Consider the following 24797-nt stretch of genomic DNA (forward strand, 5'->3'; position numbering starts at 1 on the left):
CAGGGGGCAGATTGGGCATGCTGCATTTGTAGTCAGTGCTATGAAAATTGCCACTAACCAGGTTTTTAAACAAACAGGAGGCCAAAGTGAAAAAACACAGGAGTGTATTAGTTGGGCAGTGTGACCACATCTGTGGTCTCTGTAATGATGACTGAAGGGGCTTCCAGACTGTCACAATTTTCAGGTGGGATTTAATCACATACCGGTTGCAGTTAAAGTTTATTTGGAGCTCTTATGCAGCAAACCAGTTTCTCCTCCCACCCCAAAGAAAACACACCCCAGACTTTGTGATAGGGAAAGTGAGGCAGAAATGAGTCAGGAAGTGTTGGTTAACATTTGCTTGATCCAACATCGTCAGCCCTCCCCACGAACAAATCTGAATGAATGCTCAATAAATAGCCGGCCTTGTTTACCCTACCTGCAAACTTTGTGCAGACAAATCAGAATGGAAGCTCCTTAAACCGGTCATCTGAAGGTGGCAATTCTTGGACTAATTGTAGTTTCTGAACAGAAACTGTAGTCTTCAAAGGCAGGCCTCTGTAGAGCACATTGCGGTATTTCAGTTGTGATGCAAGGCACGACTCATGCTGGCCAATATGCAGAATTCTGAGCACATCATCTTAATTGGCTCTTACGTCTAACTTTTTGCATTTCGCCCCCAATAGCAAATTAGTCTGCCTTTCTAGTTCACGTCTACTTGCTAAAAAGCTGGATTTTGTTAAACAACACCAGAATCCTGGGTGCACTGGAGAACAAGGTCACTGTTATGTGTTTGCTGAACTGGTTTAAACCAATACAGTGCTGTATGTTACAAAATCTGTCTATTGTAAATTGCTTTCAGTAGGTTGACAGCACTATAAACAATAGCTGAACACTTAGGCGTGGTGTAACGCTTGTCTCTGATCAAGGGCCTTCAGGTGGCCTGGCATGCTGCTTCGAAAGAACAACTGAACACTGTTATTGCCTGTTCTCTATTAGTCTTTACAATGGCAACCTTTAGCAGTGTCTTGCTCTAGGATTCAGCACATACATTTTCAGCCACTTGGCTCTTAGAAGAATCAATGGGAAAATCATTCATTCTTTTTTCTTCCTTCTTTTTTCAACCCCTTTGGTTTTGCTTACCTGCAGTGTCTGCAATTGTTAACAATGCTTTCTGCCTCTCTTCTAGTGGTAAATGAAGAGTCATTTCTTCCTTCTGATAGCAAATGAAAGCCAGTGCGGTACAGTGGTTAGAAAGTCACAACACTGGGACCTGGGAGACCAGGGTTCAAATTCCCCTTTGGCCATGAAGCTCCCTGGGTGACCTTGGGCCAGTCACAGCCTCTCAGCCTAACCTACCTCACAGGGCTGTTGTGGGGACTGAAAGAGGGTGGAAGAAAGCCGTATATGCCACATTGAGCTCCTTAGAGGAAAATGTGGAATATAAACACAATGAACGAACGAACTAATGAACGAACGAACTCAGATGGTGACAAAATTGTAGGCCAAGCAGAGCCGCTAAGAAACGAAGGAAGGATTAACATACTCTGGGGAACCTAGAGGTCTGTAGCAGTTAAATAAATGAACAACACCTAAAGAGGTCAACCCCCCCCCCCCGAAGACCAAAGGAGAACTGAGCATGCTCAGTAGTCCAGAAAGTTTAGTGGCACTTGGAAAAGAAAAAGGGACTTGAGGGAGGGAAGAGTGGAATGTCCCACTTGAAGAGAATGGCTGGCTGGATCCCTGGATAGGAAGCAGGGGGTACACTGCAACAATTAGTTGCAGCTCTCACTGGTCTTTAATAATGGGAAATCCATGCTTATGTCAATCATGATCCAGAGCTGGTATGATATGGTGGCGTAAGAATGTGAGCTGGGAAGTCTCTCCCTGGTTCAAATCTTACCTCAGCCATGCTGTAGCTCTAGGGCTGTTATCTTGTCCTCTGTCTTCTTGTCTACAGTACAGGGATAATAATGTAGGTAAAGATGGCCACAGTGATACGTGTGGAAGGATTTGGACACTTGAAGTGCTGTTTGAAGTATTATTGCCTTTCAGACAGGCAAGAGGACCCAATTTGTTAGACAGTGTTCCTATAGGATATTGGTACAAGAAAACCGGCAGTTTAAACTACATTCATCTCATTTTCACTTCCCCTGAGAATTCTGCACTTTGCTCAGGGCTTAATTTATGTGTCTACCAGAATGTTAACTGGAACTGGTAGTTCAGAAACATCTGACTCCAATATTATACCATCTGAACTAGGCACCAATTTGCTTCTGGGCTCACTTCAAAGTGCTGATTTTGGCCTTTTAAAATCCAAAATTAGGGGTGGGAGGACCTGTAGACCACAAAACCCACATCTCTTATGACTGGGCAGAGTGGCTGGGGCTGATGGATGTTGGAATCAAATGACATTCGAAGGGCAACATGCTCTCACTCTTGGTCCTAAATTACCTGGGACCACAGGGGTGATTCAGTGTATCTGTTTGGCTAGTGGAAGCTTGTATAAGGACTCCTGCTAGCACAACAGGGCTTTCCCCTCTCCCTGCCATCATGCCTGCTTCAAATCCATCTAGAAGGGTCAGGAGATAGTCTCCCCCAAAAAACAAAGCATGGGGGGGGGGGAGAGAAGAGAGATGATTCTGTTGGGTGAGCTCTGTGTTGAATTCCAACCCATGATTATCTACAAATCACCCCCAAGTAGATAAATCTGTCTGATCTTCTCCTGAGACCCAGATCTGCCTCTGGCCCCACCAGAGTAAGAAATATGTCAGGTGGACAGGAGGGACAGAGCCATTTCTGCTGTAGTGCCAAGAAAATGGGATATCCTGCCAGAGGAAGCTTGCCTGGTCTGGTCCCTGTTTGTCTTTCAGCTGGCAGCTAAGAACCTACCTCTCTTTAGCATTGCCTTTTGATTTTTTTACTTCTGCCATTTTTACTCTGTTTTGCATTACACTGTAATTTTACTGCTGTTTGTTAATGTCTGAACCTTTATTGCAATGAAAGTAGGCCACTTTCATGATAGCAAGCCATATTTATTTACTTTAAACTGTGGCAAATAAATACATTTTAGGCCTCGTTCAACCATGGAGCCTGTCAGTTAATACTGAAGCAGATACCTCTGTGTTTAGTGTTGTTCCCTTCCATCACTGTGTTACAGATAATCCTTACACATTTGAGGCTTGGTCACTCAGCACAGCTTCCTTAGATACCACAGAGGCCTTGGCAACTTCCTCTCTTACCGAGCCAAGCCTTTGTTTCTTATGTGAATATCACTCGCAGAGACGGGAAAGGCTGGCGAATCAGGCAAGGCTGGTCTAGACTAAGACAACCAGCAGCTGATAAAAGTTGCCAGAAACGGATGTTTCAGATTTGAGAACTTGCTTTCCAAACCATAACCATGTTCTCATGACAAAGCTTCCTGTGCATCTGAGAAGAAGATATTGCTGTTCAGTTCAAAGTGGTGTCTCTAAACATTAATATTTGTGGCTTAAAAATAAAGGCATAGAACTGATGTACCTCTTCCTGTCCGAATGCATGAAACTTGTTGTGACCTAGGCTTGAAGACCAAGGGAGCTAAAAGAACAGACTCCTCCTAATCAGCCCTTATTCTATCACATCCTTGCAAATATCTCTCTGAGTCCCCTTTTCTTCATCACCTCTGCTTGGTTTCCCCCACTGTAATAGTTTTTCCTGTGTGATCCTGTTCCCTTTTATGTTCAGGCTTCTTTGCTACATTCCCACCCACCCCTCCCCTGTGTCTTATGTGCAGAATGTACACATAACAGCTCTCTTCCAAGGCCACATACGTAGGCAGCCTGAATGGGGTCAACTGTACAATTCCAGTCTGTCCCCCCCAGACGATCCTTCCATGGACACAGCAACCGAGCAACTTTTAAAAAACCAAACTGTGTCATGTGTTTTGCTTCTTGTTTTACAATTGCACGCAACCTTCTGCTCTCACCATGGGAAGAAAACAATGCAAAATGACAAGGGGGTGGGAGGGTTAAAATAAATAGCGGGGAGGTTAGATCATTTTGTTTCCACTAAACTGTTTCTAATTCCTTTCAATTAGCCTTATTGAACTATACATTTTGTCTTGACGGGAGGTTATATATTACAAGTGTTAAAATGAATGGCAAGAGTAGGGCTATATATCTTGAAATATATCGGGCAGAGCAACTTGTAAGACCTATATTATTCCCTATGTAGGGTGCAAGAAGGTTTTTTTTTCTGATGTGACCTACCTTTGCACAATGAAACTCTTTCTATGTAATTAAGCAGCTGTCAATCCTTCTAACACCACTGTGTTTAAGGAACCTACAGGTGTGTGTAGCTGGAAGTTCGAGTCTCTGTGGGAAGTTCTGCTAAGAGAGAAGAGCTCACCTTCCTTTGTTTCCTCTCTATGCAGTTTTGGGATGCAAATATAAGAGCAGAGCTTGAACTGCTAGGCAGCCCAGGGCTTGTTGCAAATTGCTGGCTCAATCAACTGACCAGGCACAGATTCAGTCAATGCATCTTTCTCATCAGTTTCCTGACTATAAATAATTGCGCGAAGAGAAAAAATCACTACCCTTCACCTTTCATTAGTAGCGGCACATGTTTCCCCAGCTGGATCATTTCCATGACAGCTGCTTTATCTTCCTGCAGATCTTTCCCTTTGAATCCATGCTTAATGAAAAGCATTCTTGGGTGGGTAGGTGGGGGAAATACTCCCTGTAACTTTAACTTGCTTGGTTTTAGTGCCACTGTCTGAATCTGAACTTTTTTCTTTCTGTAGGCAAATTCACACCCTTTTATATCCCTTTCAGTTGCTTTTAATCTTGTTGTTTTATTTTTAAAGGTATAGTTTTATCACTGCTGTGTTTGATGACCTGGGCTCCTTTGGGAGCAAAGCTGGGATATAAATGCAGTAAATTAATTATAATAATAATGTCCCCAAAACTCCTAAGCACATTGGTGTCCTGTATTTCTTATCTGCCAGGGTTCTCTAAAACTCTTTTAATGCTTTCCCTCCCAATCACCTTGTCCTTCTCAACTTTATCTGCTGGAGAAATCCTCATTACATGCTTCCCCTGGTCTGCCCAGATTCTCATCACAGCTTGCCCAAAGAGCAAGAGGAATTTCAATGTGAAAGAGCTGCACTGGGAGACTCTGGAGAGAAGTTTTTTGGCAGATTTTATTACAGCAAATTAAATAAGAAAAGAAGAAGACCATCAGAGTTGTGTAAACCAATGCAATTTATAAAGCCACAGGTGCAGCAACCAAGCATGCTGACTTTAACAGCAGACAAGCATCAAGAAATGAGAGGTACAAAATACAAAGTGGACTCCGACTGAATACAATTTTTTTAAAAAAAGAAAAGGAAGGAAGGAAGGATAGGGAGCTACAGTAGAAAGGAGAGGAGGCAAGAAACTGTTCCATTCACACATCAGCACTGGGAAGTGTGTTACAGACAACATGCTGCAAAGTGGCTCTAGGGCACCCTCCACACATACACACACACACTCAGACACACACACAAAAGCACAACCTGACTGTCCACCCCAATGGATGATGTCCCTGCCCCCCCTCCAACCTCTGAAGGCAAACGTCTCACAAGAGAGCTGAGCGATTTTACATTCAAAGTTGCGATTTGTCCCCATTCCCCACCCGCTCCACACGAAACAAAAAGCAGCGAAGTTGGGAATGTATCGTCTGTGTGCATTGACACGGCATATTTACAGGACACCGACATCAAATTGGAAGGCTTCACGGCTTCATCACAACCCCCGCGCCCCATCTCTCTCTCTCTTATCAACCCCTCTCCCAGAGCCAAGACGCCGAAGTGAAGAAACGGGAGCGCGTGTCACGCCTTTGCCTTTGTAAACAGTCCCAGCGCTTCGCTTCCTGCGGAGTTCAGCACAGTTCGGCTCCCTCTTGCGAAGTTTGCCCGGTCCTCTGGGTGCCCCTGACGGAAGGGGAAAGGGAGAGGGAGGAGGAGGAGGGTGGGGTAGCCGGTCGTTTCCTCCTCGCCCCCCACCCTACCCCATCTCAACTCAAGATATCATACCATAGCCGAGAGAGGAGTTTTCGACGAAGGCACCAACATGGTCCGCACCGTCGAAGTCTTGGCGTGGCCAGGCGGGCTCCGCGGGGCTTCGGAGGGGGTGGGGGAGGTCAGTAGGGCCCCACCACCACCGCCTCCACCTCTTTGGACGGCCGCCTGTCCTTCACCAGAAAGTTGATCATGCCTTCGGACTTGATGAGCAGATTGCAGCCCAGGAAGAAGATGCCGAAAACGACGGTGAGCGAGAGGACGCACATGACGGCGATCTGCACCACGCGCATGATGTACAGGCTCCTCTCGTCCGGCGCGGTCACCACGAAGCCGTCGTCGGTCACCACCGACCGGGGCGTGAAGGAGCGCAGCACCCTCTCCAGAGAGTCGCTGCTGTTGGCAAGGAAGAGCCCCACCACGTCCGTCTGGTTCCCCAGCGAGGCGTTCATGACCCCGGCGGGAGGAAGAGGAAGGGGCTGCGGGCCCTGGCGTCGGAAGACGTGCGTGGAACAGCTACCCCGGCGGCAAGGAACCAGCCCAGAGAGCCTCATGCGGCAGAGGCGGAGGATCAGGTGCCCGGTGAGGACTTGGGTAGGTGGCGGTAGCAAGCAGCCGCGAGTTCCGGCGGGGCTGGACGTCCCAGGCAGAAATCCACGTCGGAGCCGCTCCTTCCCTCCGCTTTCCCCGCTCTCCAGCTAGGACTATTGCGCCCGGAGGAGCCGAACTGGTCCGGCTGGCTGCAAATCGCCTCGGGGAGGTGGCGTGGGCAGAGAGAGGCGTCAGCGGCTGCTCCTCCCGGGGAAAGGGCGCCCCAGATCGGCTCGCCAAGGAAGCTGCAGTGAGAACCTCGAGGGCGCCTCGCCACTTCTTGGAAAGGAAAACGCCGAGGGGAGCGAGCGAGAACAGGTCGGGTTCTCGGCGAGAGCGCGGCGTCGAGGGCGAGCGGACAGGCAGAAAGGGAGAACTGACCCACTCTGCGCCTCCGAGCGGCTCTTTTGGCGCAGCGCACGGCGGGAGCGCACAAGCGCCCACCTCCTCTCGTCAGCGGAGTGTCGGTTTGGCCTCACGGCGTGGCTCGCGGGGCGGGGCCCACGGGCATCAACTCCCCTCCCCTCCTGGAAGGCGCTGCGAACTGGGCAAGGCGAAACCGCGGGCTCCTGCTTTCCTAATTGCGCCTCGCCGCTTTTCCAGGCAGTTTGAGAGTTTCCATTGGTTTTCTTGCTAAACTTTTACGCACTTGGAAGCGCCTTGGGAACGCTTTTGTGAGAGGCGGGATATAAATGGTTGACTCAGAAAACAGATGTACTGTAGATCAAAATGTGCAGCAGAAAAAAATGCTTGATAGTGCACCTGCTTATAGCAGCTGGAATGACCACGGCACAGTTTGGGAAAAACGAAGTGATAAGCTGAAAGGCTTTAGGGACCAAAGACAAAAGGACGATTTCTGACTTTGTTTCATGTGTAAGCAAGGAGGAACATAGCCGAGGGACCCCCCCCCCCAACCAACCCCCCCAGCCTCGACCGACGAATGAATATGGCTAGTGCAGTGACACAGGGCACTTGAATACTTCCATTACTTTCCTTTGAAAGTACGGTCCATGTTCTGTAACCTTGTCTTGTTTAACCATTATGCCTATGCTACAGTCAGACACTTCCAGCCGCCACCTTCCAGGCATTCACACACTTGTGGTTTATTTATTTCGGTTTTATGTCCGTTTTTGTTCTACAGTTACCTACAATTGTATATGGACTATGTATATTGTCATTGGATCCTGTCTGATACCACTAGAATTTTGTACAACCTTTTTTTTTTGATGAAAATTAATAACAATATTTTAAAGCTTTATGTGGATTTGATTCCTCACTCGTTTACTCTTAGGAGTGCCTTGCACGGGAGTGGAGGAAATACATTTTCATCACTGCTGGGGCATAGGCAATCCATTGCCTCTCTACCCTGAAGCAGGCAGTGGTGTTGCCTGGGCAGGAGGGCAGGGCAGCAACAGGGGCCCCCAACACAGCACAGTTGGCTTACAATCATAGAATTGTAGAGTTGGAAGGGACCCTGAGGATCATCTAGTCCAACTCCCTGCAGTGCAAGGATATACAGCTGCCCCATATAGGGATCCAAACTGCAACCCTGGCATCATTAGCACCATGCTCTAATCAACAGAACTATCCAGGCTTAGTAAGTTCATTACCATCTCAAGACATTTCCCTGCCATATAACCATTAAGTCCATATTCAAAAAATGATCTAACTGGACCACTGGAAGTAAGCCCATTGAGCTGGATGGGAGTTATTCCCTGGTAAGCACATACAGGATTGCCGCTTAGGGGTGATTTTATATGGACTGGGTTTCACAGGGAACACAGGAACATAAGAAGCTGCCTTAAAAAGTGGGTTTTCCCAAGGAAAGCAGTGGGGCAAATGAAAAACCTCTCAGACCCATATCTAGAAAGCCCATGACAAATGGAAGAAAACAAGGGACAAGTGCAGTTAAGCCCTTACTCTCACTGCAGCCTAGATTAGGTTTAGGATTGCAGCCTGATTTAAATAAACTGTAATATACAATACACAATACTGTAAAAAGCAGAAACATACGACTCTCATAAAACATCTAGCTGTATTAACAACAGCAAGGACTGCATTATTTGAAGGAAGAACAACATTTTCCTTCCCCCCCCCCCAACAAAAATATTTTGGATTGAACCCTAGGAAAATGTAATGTCCCAATTTTTTGAAGATCACGCGTTCTTTGTGTAAATGCTTTTAATAGTCTCAGCATCTGTTTTCGGAATTCAAAATATTATTTTTAGAATCATGGCTAACATGAAGCATGGCTCCGATGCTGAATCCAAATCTTTGTTTAATGTGTGGGTGGGGTGGGGTGGGGGTCAAACATGTGTACAGTTGAATCGAAAATTGCAATGCAGGAATCTCAACTCAAGCCTCCATGACAGATGGCCATCCAACCTCTGCTTAAAAACCTCCAAGGAAGGAGAGCCCACCATTTCCCGAGGGAGTCCGTTCCACTGTCAAACAGTTCTTCCTTTCAGAAAGTTCTTCCTGATGATTTGTCAGAATCTCCTTTCTTATATTTTCAATCCATTGGTTCAAGTCCTACCCTCCAGAGCAGGAGAAAACAAGCTTGTTCCATCATGTGGCACTGGAAGATGGCTGTCATTTCTCCTCCTTTTTTCCTCTTCAGTCTCCTTTTCTCCAGGCTAAACATCCCCAGCTCCCTCAACCGTTTCTGACAAGGCTTGGTTTCCAGACCCTTTAGCATAAGCCCCTTAGCACAGTGATAGCTCACATGCTGGGACTCCCATCATGCCAAATCATTGGCCATGCTGGCTGAGGTTGATGAGTTTGGGAGTCCAACATTACCTAAAAGGCATCACTTTGGCTGTGCTACCTCTGCCTTAGCAGATTACTAGTCTTTATCAACAGCAGCAGTCCTGAACAACTTTTGGGGGCAGAAGTAAATGCAAGGTCCCCTATTTCTTCTTGATCCTCCTCACCTCCTCAAGCTTTTTCAGCAGGATGCTTTAGGTGTTCATTATACATATTTATGGGATCCTTAAATTAATATAGTTATAATGATCAACTTTGTGATTCACACCATCAAAACTGACAGTGTGGGCCATACATCCAGAGATTCCATGTGTACAAGACCTGTAGACTGAAAATATGTTCTTTGTTCCAGTTGTACACTTTGGGATTTTGGTGGAAGTGAAGGGTGGCGTTAGAAAACCCAGCAAGATCAAACTAGATAAAAACATTCACTTAAACTCATCTATTTGCTAGTCATCTATTTGCAAAGTCAGGTCCCTGGAGGGCTTCATGTGTATGAAAGACCACCTGTCTTCTTTTGCTTTCCCCATCTGCATCCACACAACTCAAGAACAACCTGCCAAGTTCCCAAACAAGGAACATGATAAATGTGGCAATTGGATTAAATATAGAGAGGACCGGAGGAATAATCAATTTCTGGAGCCTATTCACCCAACACTCTGGTAAACAGAAATGATAGAAAAATATTCAGTCAGGTGATGTGGGTATTAGCTCTTTCCAGTGAATACAAATGTCCACAGTATTTGTTCTAAAACACTCTTGTTAAGAATCTGAAGGCATGCGACTCAAACTGTGCGCATCCCAGTCAGTTACTAAAGGCACCAGGTCTTTCTAGACACACATGAACATCAGTTTTGCCAATATAAATGTGTCACAATGCTGAGGATTCAGAATCTGGATCTTCCAAAATGTTAGTCACAATCCAAAAATACTGCTAAATGTTGACCTTGAGGAATACAAGAGGAATACAGAAGCAGCTGCGGTTGAAAGTGTTTGCAGAAGCAATGCAAACCTTTAACAATGGAGTTATATTGACGGCCACACAAAGTGGGTTTTATGGGTTTACTGACCAACTTGACCTTTTCTGGTTATATGCCACTTTGTTGAAATCACACTGCATGTACACCAATATTTTAGAATAAATTTTCTGTGCATATGCAGGACACAGTTCTGGTTTTTGAATGGGAAGTTTGTCTGAATGGTTCTGTGTGCCTATTAAGGACATAGTTCTCCATCTGACTGTTTGAACAGCCGCAGCTCAGCATATATAATGCACATCGTCAGTCTCTGGCATCTCAAGGCAGGGCTGGGAAGGAACTCTGCTTTCAGAAACCCACCTTAGATTCAGAAAATCTAAGTAATTACCAGCCAGTTGTCAAACTCCCCTAACAATAACCAAGTGCTCTTGGTGGAAACTGATTTTCTAGATCAGTTTCAATCAAGGTTTAGGCCCAGTTTTGGCACAGAATCTGCTTTGGTTGCTATGTAAGACGACCCCGTGGTCTTCCAGAAGTTGTTGGACTCCAACTCCCATCATGCTTTGGCATTGGCCATGCTGGCTGGCATATTTTCCCAAGCATGCATGTAACCATCTGGTAACCTGGTCATCTCTATGGTCCTTTCAAACGGTGAACAGCATTTTATGACCCACTGCATGCAGGCAGAAATGCAGGGAAGAAGTGGAATGGGTGGCTGGCTGGTTTTCTATGATCCTAGTAACCAAAGATAAATGGAGTCTTTCCCCTGCCCTAGGAGGAACAATAAAGGTTTGAGCAGGAACATTAAGCCAGTTCTTGAATAAAATTCATTAACACAACCTAGACAATTACATTTTGATCCCTCTTCCAGAAGCTATAGAAGATGAACAATAATGCAGGCTCTGCTGGATACAATGGATATGTGTTTGTGTGTGTCTAAGGCAGGCGCTGTGGTCTAAACCACAGAGCCTAGGACTTGCCGATCAGCAGGTTGGTGGTTTGAATCCCCGTGACAGGGTGAGCTCCATTTGCTCAGTCCCTGCTCCTGCCAACCTAGCAGTTCGAAAGCATGTCAAAGTGCAAGTAGATAAATAGGTACCGCTCCGGCGGGAAGGTAAACGGCGTTTCCGTGCGCTGCTCTGGTTTGCCAGAAGCGGCTTAGTCATGCTGGCCACATGACCCGGAAGCTGTACGCCGGCTCCCTCGGCCAAAAAAGCGAGATGAGCACTGCAACCCCAGAGTCGGTCACAACTGGACCTAATGGTCAGGGGTCCCTTTACCTTTACCTAAAGTAGGCTTTGGAGAGTCTGAACATTGGTACTGACTCAGTCTCAAATAGCTTAAGAGTACATCTGAGCTTCGAGTTGAGCAGCCTTGAAGCTGCTCTTGATGCACACGAGTGTCTGAAGCAATCATTGGTCAACTGTACAATGGGGAGAAATAATTAGAAACAGTATAGGAAAGTGAATTTGGCACACACACCTATTCTGTATTAAGGTAACCCAGATTTTGTTCAGCTGAATTCTGTGGCCTGCATACATCAAAAGGGCACCCTAGTTTATTTTGCACAGTACCTTGTGCACAGCTATTTTGCACAGTACCTTGGTTCTCAAACTTAATCCGTTCTAGGAGTCCGTTCAACTCCCAAACCCGTTCAAAAACCAAGGCATGGCTTCTGATTGGCTGAAGGAGCTTCCTGCACTCAAGCGGAAGCTGCGTCAGATGTTTGGCTTTCAAAAAACATTCGCAAACTGGAATACTTCTCAGTTTGCGGCGTTCGGGAGCCAAGCCGTTTGAGTACCAAGGTACCACTATATATTAATTTAGCTGTCATGGGAGAGGCACTCTGGTCCAGTTCTGTTACTATTGGCAATCTGGCACCTCGATTCTCCACCTTGGCTTCTGAAGTGGTCGGTGTTTGGCACAGATTGTGAAGCCAATCATTGCAGGCATAGCAGAAAGACCTTTTGTTTTTTACTGTTATTATTAAATGAAAATTGAGATTCTGTTCAGCTCTCTGCATGATGCCAAATTTCAATTTTACATGGTGCATTATGAACCTAAGAAGAGCCCTGCTGCACAACATTAGCAGTAAATATAGTTTAAAAGCTATCCAAATCAGTCTAATCAGCACAGTATCAACTAGATTTTGGGAGTAGTCCAGGGTCGGCTCTGCCCAGGTCAACATTCAAAGAAGAATCACAATCACAATGCTTTCTTGAAGAAACTCCAACCAGAAAAAGCAGCAGTAACAAACAGTAAAATCAATCCTAAGATATATTCAGGGAGCAGAGCAATTTGTACTAGAAAGCATAATTCATTCATTCTCTCTCTCTCTCTCTCTCTCTCTCTCTCTCTCTCTCTCTCTCTCTCTGTCTGTCTCTCTCTCTCAGCTTTTGTTTTGAAATAATAAGGGAAAAACAGGGCAGTGTTTTCTGAGGGCAAGGGTAGTGGTGTTCTCCACCTGCCTTGTTCTGTAATTTAGTCTAGGAAAAGGAAAAGGAATAGATCAAACACAGAGCACATTCCAGGTCATGCAGTGACATCTAGTGTGTGTTAGGCACAACAGTCACTAGGCAATTTTTTCCAGCTGAATTTACAGACAGTGGCTTTTGAAAGTATAAAAAGTGCTCAAGAAAGGTAGACTCAGTGTGTCTCCTTGTTACTTAGGAAATAAGAACTGTTGCGAAAGATTCAATGATTCATTTTGTGTTTGCATCCATTAAAAAAATAAATCTGTCTTTGAGTCTCTCTGTGTTCTCTCCACTTCAGTGTGCAATTCAGGTTCCAAGCTGCTCTGCATAAATCGAAGCTCTGTGTTTTCCCCCATTCACTATAATGGGGAACCTTAAAAAGGTTATATCTTTCCCCCTCTTTGGCCAAAATGGATAAAATTTAAAGACACAGGAGCCATTCCAGAATAGATTAAGCCTGCCAACTTTCAGACAAATAGGTCCAGGGCTTTTTGTGGGAGAAATAAAAGGAAATAACCTCCGTCCATAATTCCTTATGAGAAGGGGGAAGGAAAACATGGATTTATCTAGCTGCAAGTGGAAGAAGACTGGGCAATGATAAATGCCATAGCTGTTGCCCTCTGCATTCTGTTGGCGAAGAGGAGGCAGTCCACCCTTTATATCCACTAAACTTCCATGTGCTATTGCGACATCACAGGTAGCCAATAATAATAATAATAATAATAATAATAATAAAATAAATAAATAAAGCAAGTCAACAGTAACAACTTGGAAAGCTTCACAATTGTGGGTGTACTTGAGTAGTTGTTTATTTGTGTGCTCCTTTATTACTAAAAGTATTTATTAGAACCCACCCTTCACCTGTACTGATACCAAGAGGGACCAGACCATAAAACTATTGTAGGGGATCTTTCTTCAGCTCAAGGGACGCCATGACTTGTAGGTAACCTTCCAGGTTCAGTGTTGGACAGAGCCAGGGGCAAAGGGAAGTGGAGCAACAAATGTGACTCTTATCTTGGTACCATGAGCATTTGTTTCAATATACACAAGTGGCAACATGCAAAGGATGAGAAGCAGCCCCCATGCCTTTCCTAGAGTTGACATGGTTTGCCTGTATTTTGTCCTTGGGTATCTCTAGCTAAGTGCAAATTGCTGTGTGCAAATCGCTGTGTGAGAAGCCACTCTCAGTGAGCCACAGCTGTTCGCCCAGCTGTCTTACTGCAGGCCTGAAGGCAAATGCATTTTCAGACAGTTCTTTCTCTTCACGCTTGCAGAATCCTTTCTTGTTCCCCTACAGCAGGGGTGGGGAACCTCTTCCAGACCAACGGCTGCATCACCCTTCTAGACAACCTTAGAGGGGCCACAAGCAAAAACGGGTGGCGTAATGAATGTAAATTTTACCTCTGTACAGTAATCTAGTTGCGTGGCAAGTTCCCGCCCCCCCCCAGTGGAAATAAAGACACATGACACAATTATTTAAGATTAATGGGCTAAATATGGCCACAACTTTATTGGTTACAGGTGATGAGCGGTATTGGATAAGGCATTGGTCCTAACTGACTATCTGGCTTCAGCCTGTCTGCCTGAAGTCCGGGAAGGGTTAACCACCAGTAGGGGGAGTCCTGCTGATGTACATCAACTCAGAACACCCCCCGGGGTCACCACTCTTGGGCGTGCCTTAGGCCCTCACCTCCATAGGCTTTGGACAGGGCCACGCCCCCCGGAATCCTTTATTGGACTACCCTTCAATATGCGGGGCAGGTGATGGCGCTTCCTCCCCTCTTCCATCTACATGACAATACCAATACCAATGCCTAACTGCCAATACCAAGAAAGTTGTGACGATTTGCTATGAGGTAGGCGAAAAACCAAGTGGCTGGTGCCAATTTGCCATGTAGAAAAAATTCCTACCAGGCCCCTCAATGGCGACCAACCAAGGTCCATAGCAAGGTCAAGGACGAAAATCTCAAAGGGCGGGAGGATAGGAAACCGAAACAGCTGGAGACAGCAAAAGAGGGAGTTCCCTGGCCACACCAGCAATAAATAGGGCTGGCCACGCCCCCTGAGCCCGCCGATTGGCTGTCCAGGGGGTGATGTGGCTGGGGATTCCCTCAATCGTCCGGAGGCTGAGAGCCAGCCCCACGCGCGTGGTGGGGGCAGAAGTGGCTTTTACACACACACACACACACACACACACACACACACACAGCCTCTCCATCCTCCATTAAAGCATGCAAGAGGCATTGTGGGAGTTCAATGAAATGTTCCAGCCAGGCAAAACCATTCAGGGAGGATGTGAAACAGGTCTAATGGCAGGTTTGACTGCAGAGGGGGTATGGCCTGAGGAGAGTCCTAAGGGTCAGAAAGAGACTTGATTTTTTGCATTTGGCCAGTTCCCCAGCCCTGGGGTCCCTGCCACAGCATTCTGGTAGAATCAACCACTGATGTTTGCCCCGAGCCCACTTTTACAATTCCCACTCCCCTACCCCAAATCTCTCAATCCAGTTAAGCAAGAAGCACCATCACAGTTCCAGGAAGTATTCCAGCCAGGGCAAAACTTCTTGAGGAGGGTGCAGAGCAAGGCTGGTGAGCATCCTGAAGGTCAGACAGCATGCCTGGAAGACTGCATTAAGCCTGCAGGCTAAGGTGGGGTAGAATCCTCAGGCTTTTGCACTGCTACATATTTACAACGTGTAAATATGTAGCAGTAAGGCAGATGAAATGCAGCACCAACACAACATCCATGTAATATATCATGCACATACTGTACCTTCCATACCATCTCTCTTTTATTCCAGAAGAGCATGGACCAGATCAGAGGTTTACTCTAGTCTAGCCTCTTGTTTCTCACTGTGGTCAATTAGATGCCTATGAGAACATCCACCAATGGGACACAAGGGCAGTAGCTCTCTCTTTGGCTGCAGTTCCCTAGGAACTGGTATTCATCATATGGATACTGCCTCTGATCCCAGTCATCCTGACAAGTAGCCACATACATCTCTATTTCCTCACATCCAGAAATGCAAGAAGGACTTTTACTCTTGCTAGAAGCTCAGCCTTGCCCTCACCGGTTCTGGAAGGCTCCTATAGAAGGGTCCTGTACACACAGAGACTTTGCGCCTGCCCATTAGGGGAAATAGGAAGCCTCGAACATATATTTTTTAGATGTCCTTTTTAGGTTGAGATTCGTAGAGACACCATTGATCCTTTGCTGAAGAGGCTCGCCGATCTTTCAGACATGTCTAAACTTAATTCTCTCCTCTTAGGCAAAGATCATAAGACGACCTGGCTGGCAGCCAGATTGTGAGCCCAGATTTGTAGGCACAGACCATCCTCTAGTATAAAATAGCTTACTAGGGAAATTCTGAAGTTGCCCTTTGGGGCGCCTCAGGGTCAATTTTTTTATGGTAGCCCAAATCTCAGTTGTACTGGTGTATGTATAAATCTCAATTTTAACTCATGAGTTATCGCTGCAATCTGCTCCGATTGTATATTTTATCTTTATGAACGCTGTTTTCATTGTGTTATGTTATGTGAGCTGGTCTTTGACCATAGTAAATTATCTATCGAACTAGCCACATACTTCAGAAATTTGTCTGATCCCCTTATTTCAATGCCGCTTCTACCCTGTTCTGTACTGAACATGGGTTTGCTTAGCTTACCTCATTTGAGATTGCGATAAACATCACCTGCTGCTTTAGCAGGTTAGATTAGTGCCATCCAGACCTTCTGCAGTCTTGTCATTGTAGAAGACCGCCATCTGACTTAGCTTGCCGGTGAACATCTGCTGTCTCTGAGGGTATTTGTAGCAGCCACGAAGTGTTCAACGCTGTCAATATTCACAGCTTGCACCTGTCTTGCTGTAGGTTGCAGATGAAAATATATTTCTTTATAACAGAGAGATTTTATTATTTTGTGCTCCGTACTGATCTCAGTGACGTTAGTGGCACATGTCCAGGATATATAGATACGGATCATTCTAGAAGTTATTGCTGCATTTTATTCAACATGCATTTGTTTCCATTATGTAGCAGTTCTTAATGGTGCCATGCTTAATTGTGAACTGTTGCTATAATAAACCCTGGCTTCGTAAAAGACGGTAGGGGCCAGTTCCCACTTTATGCCTGCACACACACAGGTGCTTTGTAGGAGCAAACACCATGAAGTGGAAATGTGCTTGTAAATGCACAGTAGAACAGGCCAGGAAGAGAGAGGTTGCCAGTTTGAAGAAGTCTTCACTGAACTCCTGGAACCTAAATAACTAGCACCTGCTCCTGAATGTTCTCTGCTTGGGTACAGTGTTTGAGTGTGTGGTGGTAGCTTAGCTACAGACTACCTGGGATGAGATTGATGATCTGGATTCATTTCAGTCCAGTTTGCAGCTTGGTTTCCCAGATGAAACCAGCTTGGCCACTCCAGTGAATGAATGTGGGCAATGAGAATTCTTTTTCAGAATATGGGTAATGAGATTCCTGCTGATTCCCCTGGACTTCTTAGTGGCTGCCTGGCTGTGCCCACACATACCTTACCTGGGCACTCCAGTCAACAACTGTGGCCCTACTCCATGCCCCTCTACCATCAGAAGTGCAGTGGGCCTTTGTCCGTATGTTTGTCATGGCAGCATATCTGTGGAATTGCCTGCTAAAGGAATTCTCCTGGTTCCATCTCTGCATACCATTTGGGGGAAAGGGAAATTTGGTCATTTCAGGGGCCTTCAATGAAAACACAACGTGACAGGATTATAACTGCCTATGGTGATTGTTTTGAATTGCCTTTATACAATATTGTTTTATTAGTCTGATATTATTATTATTTCTATATTTGTACTTATGAGGCAGCTTGATTCCTACCCCCCTGTTCTATTCCTTTTCTTTCACTGTTTCTACCCGAGAATATCACATAATGATGTCTAATTAACAAACAGAAAATGGCTTTGGAGAAGAGGGAATAATACCAACATAGCAGGGCTCAAGCTGCATATTGTCAGAGCACAGTGCCGTGTCTCTCATAGGCACTGCTAGCGCCAGGGTGGACATTAAAATGCAGGGCTTAAATTTACTTCTCCTTCACTTCCTCTCTCAAATGTGTCATTTTAAATTTCTATCCTCCCTTTTTTTTGCATTGTATCTCAGCCTCTGTTAATCTGGCAGTAGGAGAAAATTCCTTAAAATGTACAACCAGCAAGGTGACCCACATGTTGGCTTGGCAGATTCCATGTTGTTGTTTAGTCGTTTAGTCGTGTCTGACTCTTCATGACCCCATGGACCAGAGCATGCCAGGCACTCCTGTCTTCCACTGCCTCCCGCAGTTTGGTCAAACTCATGCTGGTAGCTTCGAGAACACTGTCCAACCATCTCGTCCTCTGTTGTCCCCTTCTCCTTGTGCCCTCCATCTTTCCCAATATCAGGGTCTTTTCCAGGGAGTCTTCTCTTCTCATGAGTATTGGAGCCTCAGCTTCACGATCTGTCCTTCCAGTGAGCACCCAGGGCCAATTTCCTTAAGAATGGATAGGTTTGATCTTCTTGAAGTCCATGGGACTCTCAAGTCTCCTTCAGCACCATAATTCAAAAGTATAAATTCTTCGGCGATCGGCCTTCTTTATGGTCCAGCTCTCACTTCCATACATCACTACTGGGAAAACCATAGCTTTAACTATACCTGGAACAGGAACCGGCAAGCCATTCCAGTATCCCTGCCAAGAAAACTCCATGGACAAAACAACAGGCAGATTCCATACTATGCTTATTATTATTATTCATTGTTATTCATTATTTATTGAATTTATATACCATCCTATACCCAGAGTTCTCAGGGCGGTTCACTGAGGTTAGGATTTGATTAATGAGTCTCATCAAAAGAAGCTCTGCACAAGAGCTTCAGCTTGTGCAACAGGTTCCCATCTTTCCTCCCTCCATGAACCTTGTGCACCCCCTAAAAATTGGCTCAGGGTGCTGAGAGATGCCCAAGAACAGGTCACAGTGGGATGAGAGGGGGGATGCTTGCCCTAGTGGAACAATTGCCCTAACATGATGTTGAATTCCTCCCCTTTTCTCTAGAATAGAGGCAACTGTGTTTGGAAAAGATGGGCTGGTAGAATAACATGCACAAGCTGACACAATAGACAGTACATGAATCAATCGAACTTTGATTAATTCTAAGAAATAGTTCAGCTAAGGCTTAATACAGGCTCACAACTCCAAGCAACTAGAGCTTGCCAAGTAAGTGGGAGTGAAGTTTAGCACATAGTGAAGTTTTTAAAATACCGTAGGCAAGATTTTTAAACAAATAATTGATGAAGAGTTGATGAACACAAGTTCTGCTCGTCGAATGTCTGTCTGAGGAATCTAGTGGAGGGACATGTTGTGCCGTCTGGAACACGCAGCACAAGAAACTGGATGAGGGATTATCACTGATATGATAATGAAATCTAAGGAGCCCATCGGAAAGAGACATCCCAAGTTGGATGGAGGTAACAAAGGAGGATAAAAAAAAAACCCCTGTGGTCTGGAGGAGTAGAGGGGAGAAGGAACTAAGTGCTGGAGAGAGCAGTGTGGGGAGCAGGGACACATGGGATAGAGAAGGTAAGTGCAGGAGGTGGCGCTGGGTTTAGGGTTAAGGTCTGACCCTGGAGGCAGTTGGAGGCCACCTGTGATTTTGAGATTTCCCTGAGCAATGCCCCTCATTTAGAGAACAGGCTTTAGGAAGATCCATAATTTGTGACAAATTTCATTACACCTATTTATATCTCTAGATCTCCATGCATCCATCTTTAATACAAATGGACTTTAATTATTTATTGTTAGCTGAGATATATGTGGATTTTTTTTAAAAAAAAGTTTAAGCCTATAATCTTCTTTGCTATAGCTTTGATACCACAGATGCCTTTTAAATGCATGCATTTAACATGTTACTTATTTGGAGAATATGTCTTGGAAAAGCAACTTGCCTATATTTTCTCTGGCAGGATAATTACATGTGGTATCTTTTGGCTTACTGTACAGACCTCTTTTGAACAGTTAAGTCAATTCTTTATTGGCTCAGTCAGTGCTATTTACAGACGGGCTTTTGCACTTGGGTGAGCAGCACGATGACCATCACATCACACATGCAGGGCTGAGAAGCTCAGGTGCTTTCAAGGTCTGTGGATTTCTCAAGCGTACAGGCTGCCTTGGCAAGATATGACTTCATTCAGCTAATTGGCCACGAATTGCTCATAAACAGCATACCACTGCAGCGTATTGTGACAGAGTCATGCAGTCATCTCCCTGAAGCACCTTAGCAGGCAATGTGACTAATGCTTATTATAATCATTGTTATTTTTTTTCCATTTTCATTTTTTATTGCCTTAATTTGCTATATGGCCCCAAAGGCAAGGAAGACACAATATTTCCATCTGTGGGTCTTGAACTTGACAACTGCTGATGTGAAAATGGCAGATTCCTGCCCTCCCCCCTCCGACCTCCATATAACTATAGTCCAATTTAGGCAGCATGCCTTACAACTAACAGGCTCTCATTTACTGTCTTTTAAAAAATATATTTATTCTATTTCTAAGTAGAAAAGGGACATGGAATGTTCCGGCTCATTAGCACCCTTCATGAATGTCCTTTTTATCAAAAACACTTCGCAGGAGACCTTTATCATACCCTGCCTTCCGAGGGGGAAACTACGTTGCTCTCTGAGCTAATCTCTTTCTCCCTCTCAATGTTGGTTTATAGACTTGCAAAGAGCTCTGTCTCATTAATGGCTTTATTTTAAATATATTTATTCTACTTCTATGTAGTGAAAAAGGAAGGGGAGGGTGGGAGACAAGAACATTCCAGCTCATTAGATCCTCTTCATTTAAGGGAAATTTAATGAAGCAATCGAACAGGTGCTTTTTCATCCCCCCCCCATCCCTAAAGAGAGAGATTCAGAGAGAGCGTTCCTATTACACTCTGCCCGCCAGCAGAAAAACTCAGAGCTAATATCTCACCTTGGTTTCCTCTGGAATCCAGGGCTTAATATTCAATATTTCACTTGCACATTTTTCATTGGCAAAAGTACAGGGTGTGATAATGGAACGTTAGAAAATAAGCCCATCCATTCTTGAAGCCTAGCTCGCCCTCTTAGAATTAGCTCCTTTATGGGGTGGCGGGGGGGGGCACCTCCATCACAAGACAGATCCTTTCCTTCTCATGTCCCATCATAATGGAGGGCATGAGAAAGAGGTACCTACGAAAGAACCCTGGCAGAATAAATTGATAGAATACACAGAATTAGGTAACTATGACGGCAAAATTAAGAAACAAGGATGAATCACAGGGAAGAGAAGAGTGGAAATGTTTTGGAGAATATCTTAGAGGGTACAATATTCCATTAGCACAATATTCCATTAACATATGAGCAACAGATAACATCAGATAAAGGGAGGTTTGAAAGGAAAACAGGTGGAATATCAGGAAATGCAGCTGGCCAAGGTTTGCTTAGAATGCCATGGACTGGGAAGTCCTAGGAAAAGGGTTAAATGAAGGATATGTGTGTATAAAAGTTGTAAAAATGCTTAGATTAAAAAAGAAAGAAAGAAAATGAATTTGTCTATACTGGAGAAGTGCCAATCACTGATTGTGATAAGAAACATACAAGCACATGGAGGAATAATAATAATAATAATAATAATAATAATAATAATAATAATAATAATAATTTATTATTTATACCCCGCACATCTGGCTGGGCCTCCCCAGCCACTCTGGGCGGCTTCCATAGAAACCAAAAATACAATAAAATATCACACGTTAAAAACTGCCCTGAAGAGGGCTGCCTTAAGATGTCTTCTGAATGTCAGGTAGTTGTTTATCGCTTTGACATCTGCTGGAAGGGCGTTCCACAGGGCGGGCGCCACTACCGAGAAGGCCCTCTGCCTGGTTCCCTGTAGCTTTACTTCTCACAATGAGGGAACCGCCAGAAGGCCCTCGGCGCTGGACCTCAGCGTCCGGGCAGAATGATGGGGGTGGAGACGCTCCTTCAGGTATACTGGACCGAGGCCATTTAGGGCTTTAAAGGTCAGCACCAACACTTTCAATTGTGCTCGGAAACATACTGGGAGCCAATTTAGGTCTTTGAAGACCGGTGTAGTTGTAGTTTCCGAGTCACCTTCAAAGGTAGCCCCACGTAGAGTGCATTGCAGTAGTCCAAGCGGGAGATAACCAGAGCATGCACCACTCTGGCGAGACAGTCCACAGGCAGGTAGGGTCTCAGCCTACGTACCAGATGGAGCTGGTAAACAGCTGTCCTGGACACAGATTTGACCTGTGCCTCCATGGACAGCTGTGAGTCCAAAATGACTCCCAGGCTGCGCACCCAGGCTGGAGGAAAGGGATATAAGACTCATTTTAAACCCAGAACATATTAAGAATATGAATGTTGAGAACATTAAGAATAGTTGCATACATACCATATATTTAGAGCACATTTAACGTATGTGCTCCTCACCTAGGATCCCAGGAACTATAGTATACCTCTCACAGAGGTATACTCTCCAGCTTCCTTAGCAAACCACAGTTCCCAGGATTCTGAATGGGGAACCATGTGCTTTAAAGTTATGGTGTGTGCACAGCCAGTGTTTCAGTGCTGTATAGTCCCAATCTGGGGTTTGAAGACCCTCATCAAGAGATAGTGCTGATATCTTTGCATGGTCTGATGAACTGACACCAGTCTGGTTCCTACCTCATTCTTTTGCTTTGGTACCTCCTGCGGTGCAAAGCACGTGTCTTATTGGTTGCAGCATACAGGAAAAGAGGGCCCAAGATAAGACTGGTGGAGGAGCAAAGCAGGAGGCACAGTGTCTGCATCCTGCCCTGGTGCCTCGGGGCATTTTAACAGAATGGACACTACCTCTGGGTGTGGAGCTGGTGCTCCTAGTTCCATTAGGTGCTCAAGTGGTTGATTGCTACAGCAACAGACATTATTGCACGACACTAAGTCCATTTCATTTAATAATAATAATTTCTTATTTATGCCCCGCTCATCTGGCTGGGTTTCCCCAGCCACTCTAGGCACCTCCCAACAACACAATAAAACACAATAAAACATCAAACATTAAAAACTTCCCTAAACAGGGCTGCCTTCAGATGTCTTCTAAAAGTCAGATCATTTATTTCCTTGACATCTGACGGGATGGCATTCCACAGGGCTGGCGCCACTACCAATAAGGCCCTCTGCCTGGTTCCCTGTAACCTCAATTCTTGCAGTGGGGGAACTGCCAAAAGGTCCTCAGAGCTGGATCTCAGTGTCCGGGCTGAACGATAGGGGTGGAGATGCTCCTTCAGGTATTTGTATTTCATGCCTGATTTTGGCACAGAGATTTCATTTGCCTAGGTCTTTCAGACATTACTTCAGTCCTGTTGTTTGTTTTTCCTGACTTGAGTTCTTTAGTTTGTGTGTTCAGACACATTTTATGGTATCAAGATATAAACAACCCTGAATTTTTTTTACCGAAACATATCAAAGTGTCTTAAATAATAAATATGAGTTCAACTTTATTAACAGTCTGCAGACCTCCAAAAAATATTCATTCTTAAAAAAAACCCCTGAAACATTTGATTCCATACATTTGGGGGTGCCGGACATCAGGGAGAAACACAAACCTACAGAAAGCCCTCCTTCCAACAATATTTTTCACTGTTAAAAATTAGAACATGATTACTGTGACCTGTGTTTATTCACTAATTTATAATTTATTATTACATTTATATCCCTCTTTTCTTCCAAAAAGCTCAAAGTGGCATATGTGATTCTCCCTCTCTCCATTTTGTTCTCAGAACAACCTTGTGAGGTAAATTAGGCTGAGAGGAAGTGACTTAACTGGCCCAAGGTCACCCAGTGAACTTCGTGGTCAAGTGGGGATTTGAACCCTGGTCGCTTAGGTCCTAGTCCAACACTCATTGTTACTTATGAGCCTCAATCATTTGGAATACAGAGCTAGTAACAGATTCAGTTTCATATGACTGGGAATGACCAGGTATGCTATACAGTATACCACTCTAAAGAACTTCCTGGGAAGGAAGAAACCAAGAAGCAAGCAGATCTGTTTCTTGTGGCTCTGTAAAACCTTTGCAATAGTAATCCATGTTAACATGCTTCCTAACTCTCCATTACTATATGGATGCACATGATGTCTACATGGAACGCCGTTACGTCTTCCTTCAAAAATAGTTGACAGACAACATTGAAACAATATGGTCTGAAGGCGTAGAATACCATATCTTACTGAAGCTAAGTAGATCTGGGTCTGGTCAATCCCTAGATGGGTTCCATGATGGAAGCAAAGACACATGTAATAAAATAACATAATTCATAACAATGATTTCTTTATTTTTGGGACCCCAAATGAGCTAAAATTTTCTTATCCTTCTCTGACGGAAGCTGCCATTGCAATAATATGTGGCCATGATGACCCCGTCTAAATTAATAGCAGGGTAGAAAGGTTCACAGTGTTCTTTCAACACACAGCACAGTATGAGAGGGAGTTACATTAAACCTGCTGCATGAGCAAGTCCTGCCATAATGTCTATGCCGTGTTCCTTTGAGTTCCATTTCTTTGATGTTTTCAAATGTGACTTTCTAAGCTGGTTTTGCTTGATCTAGTTAAAAAAAATGGGCCAGAGGAAATCCAAAGAACAGAGTATTTTTTATAGAAAGATAGTTATGTAAATTAATATATTATCCAGGCAGAATAGTGCCTGAATATTAAGCTGCAACTTCTACCTCATTATAAAGAACTTACCTATTCCCATGTTTTTTGGTTGAGGTGGGATGTTGTTCTTGCTTTGGAGATCCTTGTTCTTTTAGTTTTTGAGGTGCTTTTCTTCACCATGATCTCATCGTCTTAGGCTGCAGCCCTATACCCATTCACCTGGGAGCTTGTCCCCCCAAACTAAATGGGATTGAGTGGGCATGTGCAGTATTGTGCTGTTATGCAACCTCCCAAAA

The 24797-nt window shown here is 44.7% G+C and overlaps 1 protein-coding gene across 1 annotated transcript; it reads right to left on the reverse strand.

Annotated features, from left to right (window-relative positions):
- Positions 1 to 5201: 5201 nt before the first annotated feature.
- RPRM (reprimo, TP53 dependent G2 arrest mediator homolog) lies at positions 5202 to 7511 on the reverse strand. Its single transcript, XM_079974332.1, has one exon. The coding sequence runs from the start codon at positions 6568 to 6570 to the stop codon at positions 6139 to 6141; it is 432 nt and encodes a 143-aa protein (XP_079830458.1). The 5' UTR covers positions 6571 to 7511; the 3' UTR covers positions 5202 to 6138.
- Positions 7512 to 24797: the final 17286 nt, after the last annotated feature.

The sequence above is a fragment of the Podarcis cretensis genome (assembly GCF_951804945.1).
Source record: "Podarcis cretensis genome assembly, chromosome: 1".
Taxonomy (NCBI): domain Eukaryota; kingdom Metazoa; phylum Chordata; class Lepidosauria; order Squamata; family Lacertidae; genus Podarcis; species Podarcis cretensis.